This window comes from Planococcus citri, chromosome 2, assembly GCF_950023065.1.
Source record: "Planococcus citri chromosome 2, ihPlaCitr1.1, whole genome shotgun sequence".
In the NCBI taxonomy this organism is placed as follows: domain Eukaryota; kingdom Metazoa; phylum Arthropoda; class Insecta; order Hemiptera; family Pseudococcidae; genus Planococcus; species Planococcus citri.
Genome location: NC_088678.1, coordinates 66,456,882 through 66,484,079, shown reverse-complemented (window position 1 = coordinate 66,484,079; position 27,198 = coordinate 66,456,882). Strand labels below are relative to the sequence as shown.

The 27,198-nt window shown below is 34.2% G+C and overlaps 3 protein-coding genes across 6 annotated transcripts; all 3 read right to left on the bottom strand.

Moving 5' to 3' along the window:
- Window positions 1–318: 318 nt before the first annotated feature.
- On the bottom strand, window positions 319–6,372 carry LOC135837216 (vesicular glutamate transporter 3-like). The gene is made up of 15 exons (XM_065352418.1): window positions 6,150–6,372; window positions 5,950–6,070; window positions 5,730–5,863; window positions 5,110–5,252; window positions 4,879–4,999; window positions 2,988–3,892; window positions 2,725–2,899; window positions 2,423–2,653; window positions 2,185–2,359; window positions 1,960–2,090; window positions 1,739–1,859; window positions 1,524–1,657; window positions 854–996; window positions 634–754; window positions 319–546 (listed from the first exon to the last, which is right to left on the bottom strand). The coding sequence occupies exons 6-15, from the start codon at window positions 3,059–3,061 to the stop codon at window positions 328–330; spliced, it is 1,524 nt and encodes a 507-aa protein (XP_065208490.1). The 5' UTR covers window positions 3,062–3,892; window positions 4,879–4,999; window positions 5,110–5,252; window positions 5,730–5,863; window positions 5,950–6,070; window positions 6,150–6,372; the 3' UTR covers window positions 319–327.
- Window positions 6,373–7,884: 1,512 nt separating this feature from the next.
- LOC135837217 (sodium-dependent phosphate transport protein 3-like) lies at window positions 7,885–14,275 on the bottom strand. Of its 2 annotated transcripts, none has more exons than XM_065352420.1 (9): window positions 13,958–14,275; window positions 13,706–13,883; window positions 13,388–13,630; window positions 12,887–13,192; window positions 12,650–12,770; window positions 12,454–12,587; window positions 11,918–12,060; window positions 11,714–11,834; window positions 7,885–8,542 (listed from the first exon to the last, which is right to left on the bottom strand). In XM_065352420.1, the coding sequence occupies exons 1-9, from the start codon at window positions 14,062–14,064 to the stop codon at window positions 8,372–8,374; spliced, it is 1,524 nt and encodes a 507-aa protein (XP_065208492.1). In that variant the 5' UTR covers window positions 14,065–14,275; the 3' UTR covers window positions 7,885–8,371. The 2 variants fall into 2 exon arrangements, with proteins under 2 accessions (XP_065208492.1, XP_065208493.1); XM_065352421.1 differs by having other exon boundaries at window positions 13,388–13,618; window positions 13,958–14,272.
- A 1,219-nt stretch (window positions 14,276–15,494) lies between these two features.
- LOC135837215 (vesicular glutamate transporter 3-like) lies at window positions 15,495–27,012 on the bottom strand. Of its 3 annotated transcripts, none has more exons than XM_065352416.1 (10): window positions 26,804–27,012; window positions 25,501–25,964; window positions 25,232–25,409; window positions 24,893–25,123; window positions 18,636–18,941; window positions 18,427–18,547; window positions 18,211–18,344; window positions 17,930–18,072; window positions 17,724–17,844; window positions 15,495–17,586 (listed from the first exon to the last, which is right to left on the bottom strand). In XM_065352416.1, exons 2-10 carry the CDS (start codon window positions 25,566–25,568, stop codon window positions 17,395–17,397), a joined length of 1,494 nt encoding a protein of 497 aa, XP_065208488.1. In that variant the 5' UTR covers window positions 25,569–25,964; window positions 26,804–27,012; the 3' UTR covers window positions 15,495–17,394. The 3 variants fall into 3 exon arrangements, with proteins under 3 accessions (XP_065208488.1, XP_065208489.1, XP_065208487.1); XM_065352417.1 differs by having other exon boundaries at window positions 25,501–25,751; XM_065352415.1 differs by lacking the exon at window positions 26,804–27,012 and having other exon boundaries at window positions 25,501–26,786.
- Between the last annotated feature and the right edge of the window lie 186 nt (window positions 27,013–27,198).

Sequence of the window (27,198 nt, the reverse complement as noted above, 5' to 3'; positions counted from 1 at the left end):
ATTCCTGGCAATTTGATGATTTTTAAAGTACTAACGTATTTCTAGCAAATTTGAGTTTTCGATTTTTAATCCATTTTTAAAAATAATTTTGCTGAGCTTTTTTGTAATTTCTGAATGTTTTTCAATGAAAGATGCCATAAAAATTTTTTTGATTTTCAGAATCAATTTCTAAACGATTTTGGGGTTTGATGTTTTGCACAAGTGTAAGAATAATTATTATTCGTGATTCAATCAATATATCAGCTGTGACCTGCCTCGAAAAATTTTTGTTGAAAATAGAACAGATTTCAGATAAAAACTAAGATTTGTTTTTGCACACAAAACTCTTTATTTCATCACATCGACCTTTCCCAAGTAAATTTTAGGAAGTCGTTTTTCTATCAATTCTTCGCTGTAGTGTTCGTAATTCTGGTCCAGATTTTCGTGTTCTGATGACGACACTGACCAAGACTGAGCTTCACTTGACCCATAAAATGCAAACACCAATGTGGAAATTAGCAAGACTACTGAAGTCAGGATAAACGTTTCATTCCACTCTTCTCGACTCTGAAATTACGAAATTCATGTGAATACCTTTACCATACTTCCAACGAAAGAGTGTTAATGGATTTTCCCCTCATTAATCAAACTTACGTGTTCAACTGTCATGAAACCTATCGCAGTTCGTGATACAACTGTACTGAAGCAGAACCAAAATGTTAAAAAGCCAGAAATTATGCTGGTATCATTAGGTGCTATGCTGACAAGGATTATTCTGCGAAATATGTGCCGAAATTAGTATAGTTTTTTTTTTTACCTCGACCTCGAGAGGTCTTAAGAGAGGTGTATGGAATTTAGTTTTGTATCGACTTACTGTAAAATCAACGAAGTGAATGGCCATAATGTTCCAATAATTGTGAAAAATGTTATCAATACGGACATATTGGAAATGAATGTGGAGGCTACAAACAAACCCATTTGGCTAAGGAATACGAAACCGATGATTATTTTATGCATCTGTGAAAAAAGAAAAAAAAAATCAAGCGTCCCAAGTTTTTAACCAGGCAGTGGCAGTAAAAATCACATCACATAATTTTATTGGCAAAGATGATGTTTAAAAAATTCGTTGACTAATATTTTTCACTTTTTATATCAATTAGAAAAAAAAACTCCCCCTTCAATTAGAAAGTTCTTTTTTGCTCAATTTTTATGTACCTACGAAGCTAAAAATTATTCGGAATTTTTAAAATTTCATTGTTTTTAATTGAAAGCGAAATGTTTTTAAGTAAGATTTGTATACGAAACTGAAACTTGTCAAAAAAGAAACACTGTAAGATGAAACAACCTTAAGCATACGTATTAATCTTGTTAATAATGTTGATTCCAAGTATTTGCTAGCAACACAAAATGTTTGCTTTGTACTTCATATTTTGCAAAATTAGGCAGTTTTGAAACTTTGTTTTGTTATTGGTGAGTCATCTGAATGTTAAATTTTTTTATCCAGTATCGTAAGCTGAAAAAATCTCTATAAAACTACGTCTTACTCGAGTGGTCGATATTTTTGTATTATTCTTCCAATAATCCAGTAAAGCTCCGGCAATTGGAGACATGAATATGCTTACAAAATTAGGGATTGAAGATATCAACCCAACATCTTTGGTATTTCTTTGAGTCATATCTGAAATAATTTTTTTAATAAATTTGAGCAATCGTCGGAAATTTTTTTGTTGAAAGGCAGCAAAATATGTAAGAAAGGTACCTTTGATGAACTGTGGCAAACATAAGAGCAAAACTGTAACCAACCAACTGCTGGAAAAGATGGCGCTGTATAAAGCCCAAACTGGTAATGATGTGAGGATCAATTTATAGGGATGATTAATCTGTATGTAAAATTAATATACGAGTACATACAAACACCTAGGTATAGTTTTATCAGATATTTTGGAATTGGATTTCACGTAGTCTTATGTTCGTACATACTTTTTTGGTGGATGTGTGATCAAGGCCTGACAATATGTAGGAAAGCTCTTTTCTAGAGATGTGTTTATCTTGTAAAGGATGATTTTTCACAACAAAGAATAATATTAAAGACAATACCGAAGAAATGGCACCTACAATAGAAGAACAGACCATTATAGAAGAGTCTCATGTATTGAATACGATGTCCACTTGTACAACTGTAATATGTGATTACTGATTACCTACCTGTGACATAGAATACCATTGGCCATCCCCATTCGTGGGCAATAAATCCGCAAATAGGGTTCACGATCGCTTGACCTACACATACCCCATTGAAAGCAACTGCCATCAGTGTCGACCTCTCGGGTCTGGGAACCCAATGTGATAATACATCTGCAGCGCTCACTGTGTAAAAACACTAAATCGTATATGAGTTTTTGGAGCATGCATTCGTACTCGTAATTGAAGCTATATTTCTTACTATGTGTATTCCGGTCAAAAAACGACAAATTAATAATGCATTCAAACTGTGATATACGCTGAGGGGATGAAACATGGTCAGTATACCGCAAATCATCATGGATATTGAGCAAGTAACCGAGCCTCCCAGTTTGGAAGCCATAAATCCTCCTATTATAGAGAAAAATCCTCCGTATGGTATTGTGCTTATGATAATTCCTATGAGTTTTGGATCCCAGTCGAATTCTGCTGGCTGAATAGAAGATTATTCGTTTAAATATTTTTGAAGTTTTATTTTATAATACCTATCTAACTATTTCTCACCATTGTTATGTTAGAATTGTCTTCTGAAATTGATTTATTAGATGTCATCTCAATGACCGCGATATTCATGTTGTTTCTTATGATCATTTCATTCACGTAGCTCAAAAACATCAGAATGACCACCACAAATCGTTTTGAGAATATTAACGGAGGTTTACCTGCGACAAATGTGTTTCTGTAAGAAGAAAGAAGGCGCCATTATATTCACCAAAAACATTTTTTTTTTTTTTATTTTGAAGCTTTGAGCAAAGTGAAAGTATTACGGTATTTTTCCATTTTGGTATTGGAGGAATGATTTGGAGACTTCTGATATGTTTGCATCAGCTGTGAGTTCCATTTCTGTGATCTGAAGTCGCGAGTTTGTGTGGAAATTTGATTTGAAAAATTTTAATACTTGTAACCATAACCATCGTCACTACGACAACTCTCAAATGGCGGAAAACTTTGTTGGGAGGAATATTTACTCAGCCACATTAAGATTTACGTATTTTTCACGCACAAAATTTATCATTCTGTTAAGGATTTACATTCTGCGATAAGATATGGTCTGAACTTAGTTTCTATGCAGTAAAATTATTATAATTTTAATTGTTTTATGAATGTGTTTGAGATAGCTTTGTTGAATAAGAGAAATTTTGAGTAATGCACTCCCCCTTCCACGCATTGAAATAAACTTCGACGTGGATGCTTGTTTGGGTTGTAAAAAAGCCTCCTTGTTCTATGTGAAGTTTTTATTCAATTTTCTCGCTATAAAATGTGGAATTAACGTAGAAAATTTACAGCAGATTTTTTTCATTTCAATTTTTTATACTTTTTATAGAAAACCGATACCTACTTAGGTACTGATGAATAAAACAAAGGTTACAAAACAAAAGTTTTAAAAGAATTAAAGTGAAAAGATCAACATTGTCACTGGTATGATTGAAAGTAATACTATTTCGAACCAATTCTTCGACTGTTTCCTTGATCAAAGAGTCTGAAATAGTCTTCTGGGACTTCATGATGGTTCGACGCGATTTTCGTTGGCGGAAAGAGATTCGCCCTGTTCCTTTGTTGGTGACGCTGCCCACGATTGAACTTCGCTAGATCCAAATAATATGAAAAATATTGCTCCAAAAAGCAACACCCCGCTTGTCAACATGAAACAATTGTTCCATTCTTCTACGCTCTGAAAATCGATCGAATTAATTACCTTTTTTTAAAAGGTATTCTCTTATTCGGTTAGATTATTATTCAATTAAGTACATAATTTCCTTTTGATATATTTATGAAAATTTTCTTGTGAAGGAAAAGATCTGTAACTCTCAAGAGGTTCGCTTTTCAAGTTTTTTTTTTCAATTTTATGTTTTTTTTTTTTTTGGAATTGACATGAAAAATTCATTTTATCATTTTTTCCCCTTCATCCTCTAGAAGTAGTTGGTGATAGGATGAGATTCCGTGGAAGTACTTTTGTCGTGAAATTTTGAACTAGAAAATTAGATGAAATAATTTTTTTATGCACCTTCTTTCTGTAACTTCTCGTCGATGATTCAAAATGCAAACGAATTGAAAGAAAAGTTTGATTAAAATATGCATCCTGGGCCCTGGTGTACGAATCTACTTTCATGAGATTCGCCTAGATACCTATTTTCGAAAAATTAAAAATTAAAAAAATCAAGAACTGAAAAAAATCCAAAATTTGGAGGTTCAACTTGATCTACTTTGATTTTTGTTGAGTTATTGATGATTAATTCCAACACTGGTGACGTAGCCCATCAGATTGAATGAAAATTCTGATCGTTTTTACACCGCATTCCCTTCTTTGGTTTCAGCTCACTAAATCATATTATTAAGTATGTAAAATTATAAAAATAGAAAACTGATCGAGAAACATCAAATATTCCAACCTTGTTCAAATTTTTTGATCTCCCCTTTTAATGATCAAGATATTGAGAGGAAATTGATCCTACCTAGTGTTTGTTTTATGGGGGAAAAATAGCGAGAATTTTTGAGACGTGAAGATGGTATTGTGACAATTCAGAAAAATTATTACGTTATTCGACTCGTGGTTAGGGATTTTGTTCATTGATATATGTAGGAAGTGTTTCGCGTTTAAGCATCTTAATTGTAGTTCTATAATATTATGGTGTAATCTCGGTTTTAAAAATGACTCACGTGATTCATGGTCATGAATCCTGTGATGCTGCGTGCCAAAATACTACTCAAATTGACCCCGAACATGCCTAATGCGGCAATAACACTGCTGCTGTTAGGTGCAATACTGATTGTGACAATCCTGTGGGCATATAAGTGTAGAATCTTTGAGTTTTTACTTCCTCGCATGGAAAAATGTGGTACATGAAAAATGGAGATAGGAGAACAATGAAGTACATAATGTATACGTACTGTGATCCCAGAGTAACAATTGATTGTAAGACCATAATCAAGACGAAGGAAACCATTGATACTGTAAAATTGGACAGTACTGCAGAACAAAAAAATAAAGCACTGTTGCACAGAAGCGGTCCACTGATGAATATTTTGTACAGCTGTAAAAAGAAAATGACGCCAGGTTTTAGGGCAGTTTTTACTCAATTCAACACAAAGTGAGTGATTCGTAGAATGAAATTTTTTCCATAAGTCAAGTTGAGAAGGTCGAGTGAAAAATTCGGATTGGAGATTTCCAAACAAAATTGAATTCGATTGAATACCTATTCCCTCCAGGTTGTGAAATTTCATAAAAAGTTCTCCGTTCAAGAATTTTTTATAGTTCTCCTACTTAATCAATTACTTAATGAATTTTGTCAGGGAAATATGCCTGAATTTCACATTTCACATCTTGTCCGAGGGGAATATTGTATTGATTTTTATTCAATTTAGAATGTTTTCTTGGAAACGTTTGAAATATGCCGAGTTCTTCTTAAACATTTGAACTCAGAATTTTTTTTCATTTTATTGCGTTTTTAAAAATTTTTTAAAAGTCACCATTAATTTTTTTAAAACTATGCAGTATTTTTCATACATACCGTTGTCGCAGAAATTTTAAAGTTTTTCTTGATACAATCCATCAGTATTCCGCAAATAGGAATCAAAAATATGCTAATGGCTGTCGGAAGTGAAGACATCATTCCAACGTGAGTGATGCTCTGTTGAGTTAAATCTGAAGCACAAAATTTTCAAATAAGGCTAATAATACAGGCAATTAGCTCATATTAATCGATATATGTACTTGATGTTATCAGAGACCTTTAACGTATAGTGGAAGATTGGTCAGCAGAATAGTGCAAATCCACATCACAGTGAACCTAGACGAAAAAACTGCCCAAACCGGAAGTGATGATAAAATTCGTTTGTAAGGATGGACAACCTGAATATGAATATGTAAAATAATCAGTGACTCGTTTGGTCTTTTTTCTTTTTTTGTCAAGTTGTCATTTATGTCTTACTTTCCCCTTTGAAGTAGCTTTGATTCCATGTAGAATGTATGCGAGCTCTTTTTCAGAAATCCACTTGTCGTCTATTGGTCTGTTGTTTACGAAAACGAAACAAATCATCGACATGATGATTGATAAGGCACCTGTTCCGTAAAATATCATGCGCCAGCCCCATCCGTCGGCCAAAAACGCACAAAAACTGTGAACAATTGCGGCGCCGACATTGACTCCACTCAAAATGTACCTAGGACATGAGCTTTGATTTCTCGTTTTCCGGTATCCATTTGGAACATACTTCCAATATACTCACCATTGCCAAACTCTGAAAATGACGTCAAAGAGATGTTAATTACACAGAATGGGAAAATACCCGTTTGCACTTTGGGTTGTCCAGGTTTACATTTCAAATCTGTATCGGGTAGAAATGACCTGCGATGACTCGTATTACGATATATAAGTGCAAATGTTCTAATTGAATAAACATCATCATACTTCGGGTAGTCCATTAATCAGTCGACAGGCTAGAAATGTATAAAAACCATAGTGTAAGCTGAGGGGATGAAGCATGGTTAATGAACCACTCAGCAGCATGGATAAAGCGCAGCTACGTGCACCTCCAATTTTGCTCACCATACTTCCAAATAAAAAACTGAATAATCCGCCATAATAAAATATGCTCAGAATCACTCCAACGGTTTTGGAATCCCAGTCGAATTCTGCCAGCTAAAAAAAAAGTCAACCTATCAAGTACATATTTGAGAATTTCATCGTACAAGATTCAAGATTTTTTGTATAGGCTTTCAACTTGCTTACTCGAATTTCGGTCTTATTTCCTGTTTCAATTTTTTTAACGTTGGTCATCTCGACTACAGCGATACTGATATTGAGTCGTATAAAAGTAGTGTTTACGTAGCATGTGAACATGACGATTATGACAAGTAATCGTTTTGAAAGCCATAAAGATGATGAAATTTCAGACGGTTCTGCACATCTATAAAAGAAAATAACAAATTACTTGAATAAATTAAACTATTGCCTTCGCTTAATGTTGTATCGAATTATGGATAATACTCAGGTGTTGGTGGTGCTTTTCCATGCTCCTCGACAGTGTATTTCGGGGCGGCTTCTTTTGAAATCCTCGGTAGATTCTTCATTTTTGAAATTTTTGGGAAATAATTCAACCGCGATGTTCACAATACATTTTCGCACTGCTCTCTCGAATTAAGGGAATGACGCAATAGGCCACTTTTAAGCCTACTGAAGTCACGAAAAACCGATAACAAAATTTTATCTCGAATATGAAGCGCGTTGATAGATTATTTCGTTTTTACTGCCGTCCAGCACATGCGTTTATGTGTGATTTCAGAGCCTAATAAGTTTTTATGTCTCCGTATGTATTGTGTATTAGATACAGTATGGATCTTTCTACCGGTTGAAAATCTCCGAAAATTATTAAAATACCTACCTAATTTTTTTTGGTCAATTGTTACCCAGGTTTAATATTGGAAGTATCCTACGAGTACCTACATACCTATCTGATAGCTCATTTCTGTACAAATGAAATAAAACCTTTTTTTTGGTTATTGAAAGATGTTGTTTTTAGTTAATGTTCCCCTCTTTCTCTTTTTTTTTTTTTTTTTTTTTTTGTCGCTGAGTGAAAGCTACAGTCAAAATTATTTTTTAACATTGCACTCAGTTGATTCCAAAGCCAAAAACATGACGCGAGGAAGTGAAATTATAGAAAAACAGTCATCGTAATCCTTTACTATCAAAATAGAAACAATGCAAAAGAGTCATAGAATAACGAATAAGTACTTATAATTAAAAGATCCTCACAATAGAAATCAAAATGAAGTTCTCTCGAGTCATTGAAAAATGTTTTAACAGAGAAATCGAAAAATGAGAAAAATCAACTTGTAACTTTTAATCAGAAACAGCACTTTGATGATTGAAAGTTGTCCAAAATTTTTAGAATTGAGTCTAGCACATTTAAATATCGTATTATAGTATCATTTCTCCCATCACTCTTTTCCTGTTATTCTCAAAATCAATTTTTTGGACAAAGCACCTTCTGGAATTCATACGTACGAGGAAAAAATCAACATTCGCTGATGTGATAGGGGGTAAGAAATTATTGTTTAAATTTCCACTTGAAAATAATACTATTCTGAACCAATTCGTGAACTGTTTTCTCGATCAAAGAGTCTGAAATTTTCTTCGGGGACTTCATGAATTCATGATGGTTCGGCGCGATTTTCGTTGGAGGAAGGAGATTCGCCTGGTTCCTTTGTTGGTGTCGCTGCCCACGATTGAACTTCGCTAGATCCAAATAATAGGAAAAATATTGCTCCAAAAAGCGACACACCGCTTGTCAAGATGAAACAATTATTCCATTCTTCCACGCTCTGAAAATCGATCGAATTAATCAATTTTTATTTAGGAGTATTACCTTATTCGTTGAGATTATTAATCAATAACAGCACTTCCTTTAAATGTTTATCAAAGCTTTCTTAGAAATTTAGGAAAAGATCTATAACTATCAAGAGGTTTGCATTTCAACTTTTTAAAAAAATTTTATGATTAGGCCTTTTTTTGGAATTGACACGAGAAATTCATTTGTCCCCCTTCATGCGATTTAAAATGAATACGAATTGAAAGAATAAAGTTTGATAAGTAGAGACATTCTGGTACAGGAATCTTATCGTTACCTATTATCAAAAAATAAATTGAAAAATCAAGAGCTGGAAAAATGGGAAATTTGGAGGTGCAACTTGAAAAATCAGAAAATTGGGTAAAAATTGGATTGATGATGGTACTATCTATTTTAATTTTCAGTTGATGATTTTGTTCAACACTGGTGGCATGGCCCATCAAATTGGTCGAAAATTCCATGAAAAGACCAAAAATCTCAATCGTTTTTTTGCCGCATCCCCTTCTTATTCTGTTCTAGCTCACTAAACCATACTTGTATTAATGTAGAAGGGCAAAAATAGTGAACGGATTCAATTAAGAAATGGCAAAGAGTACAACCCTGTTCAAATTATTTGCCCTTCCCTTCAATGAAAAAATACCCTTTATTGTCTCCTTCCTTCCAGTAGACTTGTGTTCCAGCCCATTTTTTTTTTGTCATTTTCGCCAATCCTGAAGTAGTGGATATTTTTATTTTGCTAAATAATTTTTTTCACCTTCGAAGAAATTCTATAGAATGAAAATTTTTTGGTGATTGGATTCTTTGTAAATTAATTTCTGAATTCAAAAGCCATAATTATTCTTTTCGTACATAGCGTCAGTATTTCTGATTTTTTTTTTTTCAAGAAGTTCCTATTTTTGTAAATTTAATTCTTTGATTTTTTTGATGTTTTTTTGTTACCCGAGTATTCTGGTTCTTTTTCGTGATTACAATTTTTTCATACTTCAACAAAATATTAGTTTGTGTCTGGGTTGTTGTTCTTTCGCTGTCGATTTAAACATTGTGAAAACGAAAAATCGGCGAGTGTCTTACGGTGTCATGGAATAAGGTTTTGGTGTTATTGACTGAAAATGCGTTCGAAGTTTTGATGTCGATTTCTTTTGACGATTAAATTTTTTTGTGTTACATATTTTTTGATAAAACTTTCTGCATCAACTTCCGGATATATTTGTAAATATTAATAAAGTTATCTGTATAAAGGCCACATTAGACTTGAAAAATTGTAAAATGTTCCAAAATTGGATCACCTGCCTTCTATCTTGCTCCGAAAAAAAGAATGTAATTTTTTTTAAAGTGAAAAATCATATCTAGGTATTTAAAAGGGAATTTTAAGGATTTTTTTTAAACTGAAAAATCGTATTTTTTTGGTTCCGAAAAATCTTGAGTAGTGAACTTTGAACTGCTTTAACCTTTTACTTTTGTAATTTTTGGACTTTTCGAAATAAAACTTTGTCAATAACAATTTTTTGATCATAAAAGTATGTACACACGAGCAATAGGTATTGATTATTGAAAAAAATCAAACAACTCCCCAACCTTATTCTATAACACAAACTACTGCCCCGGTAACGTCAGCTTTTAGGCAGAGATATTCGCAAATCGTTCCCTGGGATCAGCGTTGCTGTTGTATGAAAAGGGGGTACTGTATCAGTGCATTGATAATTTGTAGTGTAACTAGGTATACAATGCATCACGCAAAAATTAATAATTCGATGGTCAACAATCATTTTTCCCTACCAAAAAAATTCAAACAATAATCTTCTTGCTGATTTACTACACATTTTCTCATTTTTGTTAGGAATACGTTTGCATACCAGCGTTTTACCTACATAAATTTCTTCAGTCGAGTTTGTACTTACTCAAATTCTAATTATCGAGTTGAAAAATATTCACATTTAAAAAATATGACGTTCTGATCATATCTCAATATTGCACAGTATCCCCTTTTCATCAACTTCACGCGTAAATCCAAAAAATGTTGTGCACTTTGCGTAAATTTGCGAAATATGGTTCTAGAGCTTGGTGTAGGCCGGATTGTGGTCGATTTTTTTTTTTCATTATTTTTTTCTTCGACCCCAGTACCGTCGGACTCTCGGAGCTCGTCGAAACTTCGTGGCTTTCTATCTGTTTCTGTAATCAACATCGAAGAAACACGACTGCGGACAATTTGACCCCGATTTATTTATTATACATAGTATGATCAGTGATCGATGCGAATCTCGTATATGTAGGTGTGTGACTTGTTGATGTGAGCTTGGCGGAGCTGCATCACTGATGGGTGATCTGAGCTGGGGTAGCCACACTAGTTCTCCAGTTCTCCATTCGTGAAAGCTTTTAAAGTGTTTGGATGCTGGTGAAATGGTGTTAATTTTTGCCTCAATTTATCTAAGTGTACCTACGTTTGTAGCTATGGGAAAAAATGATCGAAAGTACCACCTCTCGTCGTCAATGTTAGTCGCTTGCAAAGAGGTTGTATACGTAATTGTTTTGAAAGACAATGACGAAACGTGGTATGTTACCCTACCAATTTTTTTTTTGGACGCTGGAAGCCCTTCAAATGTACCCGTCTTGCGCCCGAGCACATCGCTTTGGCTTTGGACTGTACTCACAGTTTTACGTTTTGAGAAACATTATGCTAGATTCGAGCTCTGAGAATATCTGTGAAGGTTTTGAATCTCATCTTCGTGTCTTCTAACGCATTCACTGCGTTTACAGTCCTGCACCGAGAGGTCTCGTATGATTGCTGCAATTTTTTTTTTTTTTTTGGAATTCTAAAACTTAATTTGCATGATTTTGAAAAATGCATCAGTATGGTTGAGCTGTCATTGGTCCGTGCTGGAAGGATTTGGAATATTTGAAACTAGTTCACGAGTAATATTTTTGGCAGTGAAATTTTGCATCAGGGCCTTATTTTGAAAAAAATGAAACGCTATGAGTTTGGAACACGTTATCTCTTCTAAGGATCATAAAATTGATCACGTTCATGTATAGGAAGTATTTTTCGTCATTCTTATCTAGTGCATCGGTATAATTATTTAAGCATCTTACTTCAATATATTCTAATATTTGTATTCTCGGGGCAATCTTGGTTTTAAAAATGACTTACGTGATTCTTAATCATGAATCCTGTAATGCTGCGTGACAAAATACTACTCAAATTGAACGCGAACATACCAAGTGCAGCGATAACACTGCTACTGTTTGGTGCAATACTGATTGTGACAATCCTATGGACATAAAAATACGAATTTTTAAATTTTTACCCATTTGCTTGGAAAGATTGGAGAACAATAAAATAACGAATACGAACTGTGAACTAAGATTAATAATCGATTGTGACATCATGATCAAGACGAAGGAAACCATCGATACTGTGAAATTGGAAAGTGCTATAGAACACAAAAATAAAGCACTGTTGAACAGAAAAGCTCCACTGATGAGTGTTTTGTACAGCTGTAAAAAGAAAGTTTAGTTGAGGAAGTAGAGTGAGAAATTGGATCAAAGGTATACTAACAATATTGAAGGAAGTTGGTTCAATATTTTTTGTACATCGAATTGTGCTTCAAAAATTTCTCAAATCCAGGATTTTTCAGTTCTTCATAATCAACTGAATTTTATGTCCAGGAATTGTTATGCTTGCGAGTTTCACATTCTTACATCTCTTTTTTTTTAAATGGTAAAATACGAAATATGCTGAACTCTTTTTGAAGACTTGAACTCAAAATTGAAAGTTTACTCCAGACTTTTTTGCTTGAAAATTTCAACCTGATTTTCTATTTTATCGCGTTCTTAAAAATTGTCAAAAAGTTATCTCAATTTTTTAGGCTCCTAATATTTCATACATACCGTGGTTGCAGACATTTTAAAGCTTTTCTTGATAAAATCCATTAGTATTCCGCAAATAGGAATCACAAATATACTAATGGCTGTCGGAAGTGAAGACATCATTCCAACTTGAGTGATACTCTTTTGAGTTAAATCTGAAATACGTATTCTTCAAATAAGGTTGAAAATCCGAAATATACTTGATATGATCAAAGACCTTTAACATATAGTGGAAGATTGGTGATCAAAATAGTGGAAATCCACATCAAAGTAAACCTAGACGACAATATTGCCCACACCGGAAGTGATAATAAAATTCGTTTGTAAGCATGGACCACCTGAACACGTGAAATAGGTGATTAATTATTCGTTCATGCTCTTATTAGATGGTATAAATTATGGCCAGCTTGTATCAAGCTGAAATTCATTCTTAATCCAATTGTGTTTGACTTACCTTCCCCTTTGAAGTGCCCTTGATTCCTTGTTGGATGTACGCGACCTCTTTCTCAGAAATCCATTTGTCGTCTGTTGGTCGATTTTTCACCAAAATGAAACAAATGATCGACATGGTTATTGATAAGGCACCTGTTCCGTAGAATATCATCGGCCAGCCCCAACGGTCGGCCAAAAACGCACAAAGACTGTGAACAACAGCGGCGCCGACATTGAGTCCATTTACAGTGAAGGACATGAGCTTTGATTTCTCGTTTTCCGGTACCCATTTTGAACATACTTCCAATATACTCACCATTGCCAAACTCTGAAAATGACGTCAAAGAGGTGTTGAATACACTGTGTATTGATATGGATTATGATCGAGGGCTTTACATTTTTTGAGTGTCTCATTTCCAAATATTTGGGGATTTTTACGAATTTGGTTGTCCATAACGTAACAGGGATCTGCGAGGACTCGTATTATTCAAGTTTAAATGTTCTAATTGAATAAATATCTTACTTCGGGCAGTCCATTAATCAAACGACAAGCTAGAAATGTATAAAATCCATAGTGTAAGCTGAGGGGTTGAAGCATGGTTAATGAACCACTCAGCAGCATGGATAAAGCGCAGCTACGTGCACCTCCAATTTTGCCCACCACACTTCCAAATAAAAAACTGAATAATCCGCCATAATAAAATATGCTCAGAACCACTCCAACAGTTTTGGAATCCCAGTCGAATTCTGCTGGCTGAAAAAAATCCTACCTATCAATTTCATATTTGAGAATTTCATTCTATAAGATTCAAGATTTTTCGTAGGCTTTTAACTTGCTTACTCGGATTTCGGTCGTATTTCCTGTTTCGATCTTCTTAGCGTTGGTCATCTCAACTACAGCGATACTGATATTGAATCTTATAAAAGCTGTGTGTACGTAGCATGTGAACATGACGATTATGACTAGTAATCTTTTCGAAAGCCATAAAGATGATGAAATTTCAACCTGTTCTGTGGATCTGTGAAAGAACAAAGCAAATTGAATAGATCAAATTTTATTACCTCGTTGAATGTTGTAATTATGGATTTATACTCTGGTGGTGATGGTGATGGTGCTTTTCCATGTTCTTCGTTAGTGTTTTCCCGAGAGACTTCTTTTGAAATCCTTTTGCTTTTCAAAAACTTTGAAAGATTGATCATTTTGAAATTTCTGAGAAATAAATTCAATCACGATGTTCATAATACATATTATATTCGCGTACTGCGTTCTCAATTTACGGAAATCGTGCAATTTGCAATTTTTTAGCGCGCTAAAGTCACGAACAAACGATAACAAAAATGTTATCTTAAATTTTCTACACTTGGATAATGATTATGTCGTTCTTACTGCTGTCAAGCATATGTGTTTATGTGTAATTATCAATGAAAGTCTATGTCTACGTATTTTCTTGAGTATTAAATATGTACCTACAGTGTTGCTATTTCTACATGTTGGAAATCTCCGAAATGATATCCAAAAATTATCAAAATACCTGTTTTTTTGGCAATAGTTATCCAGATGTATTGGAAGTACCTATTTGATTACTTAATTTATTTTCCAATGCGACGGTAGCCCCCCCCCCTCCCCTAAGGTACATTTTGGCCCCAGAAGAGAAATTTTAATGATAATTTTTGAGTATGTATTGCAAAAAAAAGTTATCAGCGATGTCATTTTCTAAAAACAGAGAAAATCCAATAAGAATAGGTAAAGGTCTTCCATGTGGTGGGTATGGATCTCCTTATGATACTGATCAAAATTAAGTTCTTTTGAGTCATTCAACATTTTTTAATCAAAGAATCCAAAAAATGGGAGCAATCAACTTGTAATTTTTAATTTAAAAAAAACACACAAAATTGGATGTTTTTTGAAAAATCCGAAAATGTTCGAGGTATTAGATTTTTGTAGTCAGAATTGTAAAAATGTCTGTGAAGTTGAAATTTCCAAAAAAGGGAGATTCGATCAGAAAAACGGATAATTATACAAAAGAATCATTTGAAAAAAAACTTGTTCGAGATGTCAAGGTGGAATATGCCTCAAGCAACGTAGCTTCCTGGTCTAAACAAAATAATTAGTAAATGAGTATAGGTACCTACTTATTTACTTATTGCTTGAGCAGGCTTCTGTCCATGATGTAACTTATTATAGGGAGACCAAGTAATTAGCTTGTATGATGTTTGAATATCTGTATCGATATTTTTGTTGTTGTGAATCACTTGATTGAGTATTGGGTAATAAAGTAGTCCATCGTCACTACTCATGAAAGAGAAAATCTTGAGATTAATATTATCTGAAAGTTGGTAACGTCAGCTCCTTATAAACCCCCTTTCCTCTCCGTCACTGCTGAAATCGCTACAGAAGGCGCTGAAGTCGGCTTTGCTGGTTGAAGATTTAATCTAGTTGTGAGTCAGATATTATTCGTCGATGAAAGAAGGCGCCATTTTGTGAAAAAATCATCCAAGAAGTCGTACTCTACTTGGTGATCAACTTGGAGAGGGAGAGAGAGTTAAGTCATTTATGGAGTCCTTTGTTGCGTGAATAATGAAATTTGGTACCTACCTACCTATTTGAAAAAACAGCTGTACCTAATCGCTAGAATCGATGATATTTTTTAATTATAAAATGAAATTTGTAAACATACAGATCTTCATTATTTTAACAATCAATATTTTTACTTTTATAAGAAAACAGTAGAAGTAAATAAAATACATTAACAGAGCAACGTCAGTTATTACTTATTCCAATGAAGGAGTCTTTTGAACTGTTGCATCCTCTGATTTAAACGAAACAAAACTAACTTCGATCAAAAAAACCTATCTATCCTAAAACTTCCTTAATGGTGATTTCAGTTGCTCGAGTTCATTTTTGAATTTTTTTGGTGACATTAAAAAAATTTGAAAAAACTACTTATTCTAACGGTGATTTTTTGAAATTTCTCATGCAGTTCTTCTCGAGTAAAATGAATCACTGTGAATAATTCCTTTATTTCAGCCCCCCACACCTCGATTGCTACCCATTTTAAGCTATTCTAGAGCCTCGGGCGCGGCATGTTGAAAATTTTCTCCGGAAATTTCAAACTGTCCTTTATAGATGGACCAGTGCCAAAAATGAACTTTACCATCTATAACATTGGTTGATGCTTAACGTACCTTCCTCACAGTTTTGAGCAGATATCGCGAAATTCCGGGAGTTCCAGTTGCAAAGTAAATTTTCGACCAATTGGCAAATTTTTAAAAAAAATGAAAAAAATGAAATGTTTAGACCCCTCATAGACTATATCACAAGCAGTTGTTTCGTTGCGATGTCATCTTATATCTTTGCTTAACCACTAAACTTGAAAATAATTGCTTTTAAGACATTTTAGAATCCTCTAGCATGATTTCAATTTTCTTCTAGACATTTCAAAACTACTGTGGATGCTCCGAAATGGCTTGAACACGATTATTTTCAAGTTGGGCGGTCGTTTAGACCTGCTAGATTTCTTGTAATATCTTGAAGAAAGCACTGCTCAATATGTATCTACTTATTTCGAAAATTTGATTTTTTTCCACTCACTCTAGCATTTGCTAGGTTGCCAAAAATTTGCTTTTGAACTGAAATTTTCAGAATTTCGTAGCAGTCAGCTAAAACTATCGAGAGGTGTCTAATAAGCTCTAATTTGAGTCAAATGTACTGAAGTCCATTTTTGACCTTTCCGGAACAGTTTGAAACTTGTGGAGGAAATTGGAAACTTGTTGGAGGCACCAGAATGGCTTGAAGGTAATAGTTTTTGAAATGAAGAGGGGTGGTGTAATGAAGTGATTTTACTCACTGGTACTCGTTTTATTGGAGGAAAAAAGCATATTCAATGAACAAGTTATAAATCGTCGCAAAAACAGTTTTTTTGAATTTTTTAAATTTTCAAAAAAATTTTTAAAATGAGCATTTTGGTTATCAGTATGTTGAGACGTCGTGTTCCTTCGATTTAGCTTCATTTCGTGTTTATATCACAGGATGCTCGTTCAAAGCGTTTCCTCGTAAACAATACCGATTGTGAGCTAAATATAGATCGTATTCAAAAATTTCTAACAATTGGAATTGTGTTTTTTTGGGGTTTGTTTGTTTTTTAAAAATGTGATGAATACCATCCTGATTAAAGCCTCCAACTCTAGATGATGAGCATTTCTCAGAAGAGGGGTAAAATCTCTCTGAAAATTGGGTTTTCAATTGCTGTTGGCCTTGAAGCGAGCGTAGGTAGTGAAAAATGATATGAGAAGCAGTTTTGTTGAAAATTCCATGTACTTGGAGTAATTTTTGTTTTCAACCTTTGTTCTTGGAAGAGCTATATTTTTGGACCGTCTACAGAGAAGATTTTTAGTACCTACTCGTATTTCAATCAGAACGGTATTCCCTACACTTGAAAAATGAAATCCCCCATCAAACGTAAAAATTCTTCAGAAATTATTGAATTGCAATCCTATCTGTGAATTGTTTTCACACTCGGAAGAGCTAGTCTAACATAGTCTTTTAGGGTCGTATGGTGTTTCGAGGTGATTTTCATTGGAATTATGAGATTTGTCTTGTTCCTTCGCTGGTAACTGTGCCCATGACTGAACTTCACTGGATCCGAATAATACAAAGAAGATAGCTCCAAATAGCGAAACACCGCTGGTCAAGATGAAACAATTATTCCATTCTTCTACGCTCTGCAATAAACCGATCAAATCAAGGTTGACATGTATATTGAGAATTTCAAAAACCAGGCCCTATAATTTTTTGATGATGTGTGATGATATCTTCTGATATCTACTACCATGCATCATTAATATCAAAAATAACTCACATGATGCGTGGTCATCAATCCTGTGAGGGTTCGTGACAAAATACTGCTCAGGTTGAACGCAAACATTCCAAGTCCGGCAATAACGCTACTGCTGTTTGGTGCAATACTGATAGTAACTATCCTACATGCAAAAAAATTGATGGTTTTAAAATTGTCACTAATTATCAGAAAGAAAGAAAAAATGACAGTATTTAATTGACACGTACTGTGAACCCAAATTAACGATGGATTGCGACATCATTATCAAAACGAACGAAACCATTGATACAGTGAAATTAGAAAATTCCGCGCAACACAGGAACAGAGCGCTATTGAATAGAAATGCGCCACTGATGAGTATTTTGTGCAGCTGTATACAGTAAAATAGAAAAATGAGTATTTTTTTTAACATTTTTTTTTCATACATATTATGAGCTCCTTCGATCATTTTTTGAAGATTTATATACCGGTACGTTTTTCAATTCAAGTAGGTATAAATAATCCATACCGTAGTTGCAGGAATTTCACAGCTTTTTTTGATATAATCCATTAGAATTCCGCAAGTTGGGATCACAATTATACTGATAGCTGTTGGAAGTGAGGAAATCATTCCCACTCGAGTAATATGCTCATGCGTTAAATCTGAAATGAATGTTTCAAAATATTAGTTCAAAAATTCGGACAATTCATCAAAGAATTATTTGGAACTTGCATGATGAGAGACCTTTAACGTATAGTGGAAGATTCGTGATCAGAATGGTGACAATCCACATCACAGTGAACCTGGTCGTAAGAACTGCCCAAACTGGAAGCGATGATAGAATACGTCTGTATGGATGGACCACCTGAATAAAAACATGTAAAATAATCAGTGACTCGCTTGGTCTTTTTTTTTTTTTTTTTTTTTTGGTAAAGTTGTCATTTATGTCTTACTTTTCCCTTTGAGGTAGCTTTGATTCCTTGTTGAATGTATGCGAGCTCTTTTTCGGTAATCCATTTGTCTTCAGATGGTCGATTCTTTACCGCAATGAAACAAATTATCGACAAGATCACAGATACAGCTCCAGTTCCGTAGAATATCATCGACCAGCCCCATCCGTCGGCCAAAAATGCGCAAAAACCGTGCACAATTGCTGCACCTACGTTGAGTCCATTGACTACGTAAGACATGAGTTTTGATTTCTCATTTTCCGGTATCCATTTTGAACAAACCTCCAATATACTCACTATCACCAAACTCTGGAATGACGTCAAGAAAACACCTATTAAAAGCATGAAGTATACGAGTAGGTATGCTGACGTATAACATCGAAATGAATGGCCTTGATGCAACTCAAATTGTTTACAGAGAAACGCCAAGTTATTATAGGCGTTGATTAAATTATTATTGCTCAACTTATTTTAAAAATTGAAAAAATATTTCCAGCAGAAATCATACAACAGGGTGTTCTGAAATTTGTGATTGTTTTTTTTCCATAAAATCAGATTACTTTTTGAGGGGAAATAGGTAGCTTTGCATCTCCTGTGACTTTGCGGGCCCCAATTTTTTTAAATCCATTTTCAATTCTAAAATGAGCAGGATCGTTTTACCAATTTTTTCGAAATTTCATGATGTCCAGCAGAAAATCATGCCCAAATGACCTCAACAAGACGAGGAAAAAATGTCAAATTTTTTGGTGCATGTTTAGTGTTTAACTGTTTACCCCTTCTCTCTCCATGACCACAACTCACCGTAAGAACAATCAGGTATCCCAAAATTTTAAAAATTGAAGTTTTGTTATGTTTTTCCATAAAATTTGAAGAAAAATTACGAAAAATCTACACAGTTTCGAAAATGTCCTTAAAAAGCACAAATTGAGTTTACGTTTTACTTTTAATAAAATTGTGAATTTTCAACAATTATTCATTAAAAGATCTTGAAACCTATTCTTGAAATGTGAAAATGTGGAAGCCATAAAAATCAACTATCAAGAATGATGTTTGACTTTTCGAGTCGTCAAATTTTCAAGCTTTTGCCCAAGCGTTGGTAGAGCGCCGAACCACGCTTACACCTGTGTAGTCCTGCACAGAAAGGGCCCTGCTCAGAACTATACTGGTGTAAGTGTGGTTCGGCATTCTCCCCGTGGTGGTGGATTTTGGTCTCTTCTAACTAAAAAAATTTTTTTCATTATTTTTTTGTCGTTTCTTAAAGTATAGGTAGGTACTTAATTGTGAATTAAGAAGGCTGATTTGAAGCATCAGGTGCTGAAAAAAGTTAAAGAAACTGAAAAAGTAGAAAAATTGCAAAAATGGTTTTCTTTTTTCCAAAGAGTTTTTTTCCCCCGTAAGTTTCTCAATATCTTAAATGCGATCACAATCGCCCCCAAAATCTTTTTTTTGTTGGAAAAACTTTTTCAAAGAACATTGTCTCTTAATCTTGGTACTTCAAATTTGAATGGGATATTTTTCTGTGTTCAATTTCTCAGTGAAAATTTAGGGGAACAAAATTCAAAGTTTGAAATTGGAACTATGCTACCTTCCTGCCTCCACTCTCCCTCGATTCCAATTCCAGAAACACCCAGAAAAATTTCTGGAACAAGATGTTTCAAAGAACTTGACACTCTCCTCTCCTAGCCTAATTTTTGTGCAATTTGAGTTGCAATCTCCGATAAAAATGATAGATGAGTGCTCGAAACCGACAACAGACGTATATAGTCCGGCATATGACAATAGGAGTAATTGCACCCCCCCCCCCCCCCGCCGATCCTCCGGGACAACTTTTTTCTTAATGGGGGCATCCTAAGGAACATTTTAAAGCAAACTTGCCAAAAAAAAAGTTGGCCTTACTTACAAAATGGCGGCCATTTTGATTGACAGGTCAGCCGAAATCGCAGATTTTGCGTTTTAACATAGGACTTGCACGAACTTTTTCAAACTTTACAAAGGAAGATCGAAAGATCATGCAAAAATTTATCACCTGTCAAAATTTCAAGTGCTAAAGTGCGTTTTTCGATTTTTGGTGAATTTTTAAAAATCGAATTTAGGCCAAAAATGAGGGAAAAAAATCAAAATTTTACCAAATTGACCAAGAAAGCTGAAATTTGGGATATACCCTATTTTCGACATGCCAAATCGATTGGTAACGGTTTCAACCCGTTTTGAGCAGTTCTAGAGCCTCCAGCAGATTTTTGAAACTCGAAATTCCTACAAAATTCCATCAAATTGGAGTTGTAAAGCTAAAATTTATTCTAAAAGCTAATTTCAATGCGCTACGAAGTACTGCAGGTGAATTTCAAGTCGTTTTGGAGCCTCCAGCAACTTTTTGAAAATTCCTGAAGCCTCCAGCAGACTTTTGAAACTTTAAATTTTCACAAAATTTCATCAAATGGAGATGGAAATCTGAAATTTACTCTACACTCCAATTTTAACACCCTCTGAAGACGACTTCAGGTGGGCACAAGTAATTTTAGGGCCTCCAGCGACTTTTTTTTGAAAACTACTGGAGCCTCCAGTAGATTTTTGAAACTTGAACACTGAAAGAAATAAACAGTAATAGTTGCATTAAAACGATGCACTCAGTGCATTAAAATGCGGTAATTTTGGTATAGGAATGAAACGCATTAATCAGTACACATTTAGAGAAGTAACTATTACACAGAAGTGCAGTAACCATTCCATCGTTTTTATTCAACAGTATTTAAATTTTAAAAAGTGGGGTTAGGGGGTTGGGTATTTTTTTTTTAATCAATTTCAAGTTTCTCCGCACATCTAAATGTTTTTCACTGCACCGAATTTTTCAAGACCTAATATCCCTACGAAAATTTTCCTACCTAACCGGGATTCGAACCTGCGACCTCTCGTTCTAACTGCCTGCACTTAACGACATGGCTGTGAGTAGAATGTTTAATTCAGGCCCTAGAAAGTATTTATAAGTTTTTCACTGTTTGGGAATGTTTACCACTGACGATGTACTGAGTACATCGTTTACTGTATTCAGTAAATCACTACATGGTTCTCAGCCATGTTTAAGGAATGTAATCATTGCTTACTATACGATGTAACTATTACCCACCAAATGATGTTCTGAATACCATGTCTGCAGGACTGAGTCCCCCAAGAAATGTAATGAGAACACAGAAATGAATTTTAGAAGGTGATGCAATAAATCCATCCTGGCGATGTACTCATTCCATTATTTGATGCATTCTCTGATTTGAACTATGTAATCATTACATCAAAATGAGGTAACTTGAAAATTACTGTACTGTGCAGTAACCATTGCATCAATTTCGAGACTGAATACAGCGTTTTGAAAATCATTTCTTTCAGTGAAATTTCCCCAACATTAATTTATCAAAATGGAGTTGGCAAGCTGAAATTTACTTCGCAGACTACATGGTGGTTTCAAATGGTTTTGAAGCTTCCAGCTACTTTAAGGAAATTTTAATTTTCCAAAAAAACGTCATACAACTTTTCAAAAAGTTGCTGGAGGCTCCAAAACGACTTGAAATTCACCAGCAGTCAACTTCGTAGCGTATTGAAATTAGTTTGCAGAATGAATTTCGACTCTCCATCTTGGTTTGATAAAATTTTTTGGAAATTTAAAGTTTCAAAAATCTACTGGAGGCTCCAGTAATTTTCAAAAAAGTCGCTGGAGGTTCTGAAATGACTTGAATCCACCTGAAGTTGTCTTCAGAGGGTGTTAAAATTGGAGTGTAGATTAAATTTCAGATTTCCATCTCCATTTGATGAAATTTTGTGAAAATTTAAAGTTTCAAAAATCTGCTGGAGGCTTCAGGAATTTTCAAAAAAAAGTCGCTGGAGGCCCTAAAATTACTTGTGCCCACCTGAAGTCGTCTTCAGAGGGTGTTAAAATTGGAGTGTAGAGTAAATTTCAGATTTCCATCTCCATTTGATGAAATTTTGTGAAAATTTAAAGTTTCAAAAGTCTGCTGGAGGCTTCAGGAATTTTCAAAAAGTTGCTGGAGGCTCCAAAACGACTTGAAATTCACCTGCAGTACTTCGTAGCGCATTGAAATTAGCTTTTAGAATAAATTTTAGCTTTACAACTCCAATTTGATGGAATTTTGTAGGAATTTCGAGTTTCAAAAATCTGCTGGAGGCTCTAGAACTGCTCAAAACGGGTTGAAACCGTTACCAATCGATTTGGCATGTCGAAAATAGGGTATATCCCAAATTTCAGCTTTCTTGGTCAATTTGGTAAAATTTTGATTTTTTTCCCTCATTTTTGGCCTAAATTCGATTTTTAAAAATTCACCAAAAATCGAAAAACGCACTTTAGCACTTGAAATTTTGACAGGTGATAAATTTTTGCATGATCTTTCGATCTTCCTTTGTAAAGTTTGAAAAAGTTCGTGCAAGTCCTATGTTAAAACGCAAAATCTGCGATTTCGGCTGACCTGTCAATCAAAATGGCCGCCATTTTGTAAGGCCAACTTTTTTTTGGCAACTTTGCTTTGAAATGTTCCTTAGGATGTCCCCTTTAAGAAAAAAGTTGTCCCGGAGGATCGGCGGAGGGGGGGGTGCAATTACTCCTATTGTCATATGCCGGACTAATATGTTACCCTAGCGACCAAACGATATCTTTTCATATCTCATACAAGTCTGTATCATGTCTGTGCTATATCCATACAATAGCGAAAATGTCCGCCTATATCGCTAAATCGTTGTAAATCTGATGATATCTCAGAGATATTCAGGGATATTCAGAAATCTGACCAGCGATATCTGCAAGATATAGCACTGCTATAGTATATATCACATAGATATCTGAGGAATATATTTTCGATATCCAGAGGATATCGTTTGCTATATCGCTAGATATCTAGCCTATATCTGTAGATATCATCCGATTTCTGTGAAATAGGTACCCATCTATATCGTATGTATATCTTTCTTCTGGTGAATTTTGATATAGAGTTTTCGAATCACATTGATGTAAAATCTAAGACATGAAGAAAATACAACAAGTCACAAAGAATAATTTTGCATTGTAAAACAAAAAAAGTCAATTTTTTACACCAGTAGGTAATGTAAAAATTTTCACTTCTCTTGTTTTTCAATACCTACAAGTAGGTACAAAATTACTCTCTATGACTCACAGTATTAGCTTCAAAACATACATTTCACATCAATACAATTCAAAAATTCTGAGTAAGATCAATAACCTCACTCAAATATGGAGAATGCCTCACTCTCAAAGCTCACAAGCCACTAACTAGGGAACCTCACACAGGGGCACCACTGGCCCAGGGAGGAGGTGCCAGGGCAAATCGTTTATTTATTGTTATCTCTTCCACAATATCTGGCCTAATGATCATATAAGGTACATACATTTAACAAAAGAATGATTATGATGTGTTACTTTTGGAGATATCACTTTATTTTGGAGTTTTGATAGTAAAATTGGTCACAATAAAGTTTCGAAAAAAATTCAAATTTTTAAAATTACGTTTTTGAAACGTTTTGAACCATGTTTTTGTAGAAAAAAAAAAGGCATGTATATATTTTCAAAAAATGAGTTGAAATAATAAAACAAAGTACCTCAATGAAAATGAAATCAAAGTCTAATGGAATTTGTATTGGTAGCTTCATCATTCCATTTAAAAATGCTCAATTCTCAAGACTTCGGAAATATCATCCAACACAAACACATACACTGATTTATAAAATGTTTCAAAAAAACTTCACCATCCTTAAAAAACAAAAAATGAACAAAGTTATGAAACATTCCAGAAAACACTTTAGAGATAACAAACCATTAATTTCACTTTTCAGCCATCTTGACTTGACTGATACTCTACACACATTGCACTCCTTACTGAATACAAAAAAACGTGTTGAAGATATCGTTCTATATCTTGGAAATCTGCAGGATATCGCTACTTTTACATAAACCACCTCGTGTAGAAACGATATTCTACAGATATCCTAGAGATATCACCAAACCCATATCCTTTCCACAATATCGAAACGATATCTAGAAAAGTTATGATGAGAAATACGTTGTTGCAGATATCAATAGATATACCTGTGACATGGTTGATATAGTCAGACATACATACGATATCATTATAAGAAACTGAATCGCATAAATCGTTTGCAAATCGTGAAATGCTATTCAGATATCTATGTGGCATAAAAACGCCAAGTTTGGTCGATAGGGTAGTTTTAATTGATTAACTTCTTACTTCGGGTAATCCTGTAAGTAAACGACATCCTAAAAACGCATAGAAACCATATTGTAAACTGATCGGTTGAAGCATTGTTAATAATCCGCTCAACATCATGGACAGTGCACAACTTCTTGCGCCTCCAAGTTTGCTCACGGTGCCCCCAAACAAGAAAGTTATCAATCCTCCGTAATAAAATATACTCAGAATTAATCCTTCTGTTTTGGAATCCCAGTCGAATTCTGGGGGCTAAAAAAAATCCAGATTATTAATTTTTTGAAAACGTTATAATATCGTAAAGATTATAGAAAATTCACTCAGTTAGGTACCTTATCGAATATCTGGGTACTTGCTTACTTGAATTTCAGTTGTGTTTCCTATTTTGATATGCTTCTCGGAGGTCATCTCGACTAAAGCTATACTGATATTGAATCTTATAAAGGCTGTATTTACATAGCAGATGAACATCACGATGACGACGAGAAATCTTTTCGAAAGCCATAACGATGATGATACGTTGGTTGATTCGGTGGCTCTATGAAAAGAAAAAAAGAAATCGTGAATGAATTAAAATACGAGTAGATGCATTACCTTTCACTGATTTGAAGGAAAATTGTGGTTATTACAGTGATGATGATGGTGGTGTTTTGCCACGTGCCACGTCTACGTTTTGGGTTGTTTCTCGAAAAATCATTTTTCACGTGACAATTGTTCGAAGATTCTCACAGGTATCTAAGTCTTGATCCTTACGAAACCGATTAAACTTCGATGTACATGTACATTGTATATTCGCACTTCACTTAGATACTTACTGATGCACTCAATTTGAAAAAATGATACATTTTTCAACTTTTAGCGCACAGTATGTATAATGAAACTGATAACAAAATTTCATCTTCAATTAAAAGCACGTTAGATAACTAGTTTAGTTTCGTTCTTACCAATGTCAAGTACAAAAATGACTTATTATTAATGAACTTTTACGTCTTCGCATTTTTCAAAACATTAATTAGCGCGTAGAATCATATTGAATGAAAAAACTGGTTTTCGGAGTGAAGCCGGAAATATGCCTTAAGTAACATGCCTTCTTCTGTTACATACGAGTAAAAAAATAATCGTTATAGATAATACGAGTACACATAAATATTACGGATGAATGAAAATACTAATTTTTTATCGCACTTCGTGTGGTAAAATTGAATGGTCTTGGGTGTTCAACTTTTTTTTTTTCGGGTGTTTGTAATTATATCCAAATACGCAGAAATTTTACGTACATTTAATTCAAGTAAGATATAATGTAATCCTAAAATTTGTTGCGGAAACATGTCTGCTTGGTTTCGAAATTTTTCATTTTTTGTGCGGAAGTTGATTAGACCTACATTTTATTTTGCTAGAGACCAGACAACTTCTGCAGGAAGCTCTAGCTCGATTCAAAATCAGTTTTAATCACTCGGGGGAGGAAAAAAATGGACTTCATGGAAAGAAGATATCTTGACTTTGAAAAAGTTACAAATCAGCCGTAATTGCAGTTTTTTTAAGCTTTCAGAATTTTCAAAAATTCACCAAAAATCATAAAATGACATTTGGCATCTAAAATTTTGGTCATGGGGTCTGGAGGTATTTTCTCTCGATTTACATATCTTAATTCCAGTGAAATTGGATGGCATCGGTTCAATTGGAAAGCCGAAAACAAACCGAATTTAAACCAATTCAGAATGTATGGAGTGTTTTTTTAAAAGTACGGTTCCTATGGCAAAAAATGCTATCGAAAGACGATTTTTTGATTAAGAATTAGTTGAGGAGTATTTATAAAAAATATAATTTTGGTCTGGTGGGTCAATTTGAAAATTGAAAAATCAACTCGTCTCACTATGAACATTAAGAGTTCAATTTCTACAATTTCAAAGGTCAACAAAAAATCATACTTACCTCGTTTTCCTGTTGAAAATTTACTGCAAAATACAAATAGAAAAAAATCGCCTTTGATGAAGAAACTGGTGATTTTTTTCAATTGAAAAATTACTGTTTTCTTTCCTATCAACTTTTTATCAAAATTTGCTAGTTTGAAAACTAATGTGTTTCACGGACAACTAAGTAAAATGGACTAATACAAAAATAGGTGCCTAGGTGTAAAGTTTATTTGTTGAAGGCAAAAAAAATTACAAAAAAAACTAGTATTTCGATAAATAGGTAGATATACCTATTTTGGCACAGAACGTGTGTGCATTTCCGTATCAATACGTCGTCTGCAAACGATAATCACGTAGGTAGCTAGGATGGCATAGATTGAGGTAGGTAGAGGTACTGAGATTAATGAACGTGTT

What these genes read in the sequence shown, in the direction of transcription:
- LOC135837216 (XM_065352418.1), bottom strand. Translation starts at nt 3,061, where the DNA reads ATGGAACTCACAGCTGATGCAAACATATCAGAAGTCTCCAAATCATTC. An exon ending in TTTTGACCGGAATACACATA is followed by an intron (nt 2,360 to 2,422) that starts GTAAGAAATATA and finishes TATACGATTTAG; the next exon opens with TGTTTTTACACAGTGAGCGC. An exon ending in ATCACACATCCACCAAAAAA is followed by an intron (nt 1,860 to 1,959) that starts GTATGTACGAAC and finishes TTTTACATACAG; the next exon opens with ATTAATCATCCCTATAAATT.
- LOC135837217 (XM_065352420.1), bottom strand. Translation starts at nt 14,064, where the DNA reads ATGATCAATCTTTCAAAGTTTTTGAAAAGCAAAAGGATTTCAAAAGAA. An exon ending in CCATCACCATCACCACCAGA is followed by an intron (nt 13,884 to 13,957) that starts GTATAAATCCAT and finishes GTTCTTTCACAG; the next exon opens with ATCCACAGAACAGGTTGAAA. An exon ending in TTAAAATGTCTGCAACCACG is followed by an intron (nt 12,061 to 12,453) that starts GTATGTATGAAA and finishes TTCTTTTTACAG; the next exon opens with CTGTACAAAACACTCATCAG.
- LOC135837215 (XM_065352416.1), bottom strand. Translation starts at nt 25,568, where the DNA reads ATGATTTTTCGAGAAACAACCCAAAACGTAGACGTGGCACGTGGCAAA. An exon ending in ACACCACCATCATCATCACT is followed by an intron (nt 25,410 to 25,500) that starts GTAATAACCACA and finishes TTCTTTTCATAG; the next exon opens with AGCCACCGAATCAACCAACG. An exon ending in GTGAAATTCCTGCAACTACG is followed by an intron (nt 18,073 to 18,210) that starts GTATGGATTATT and finishes TACTGTATACAG; the next exon opens with CTGCACAAAATACTCATCAG.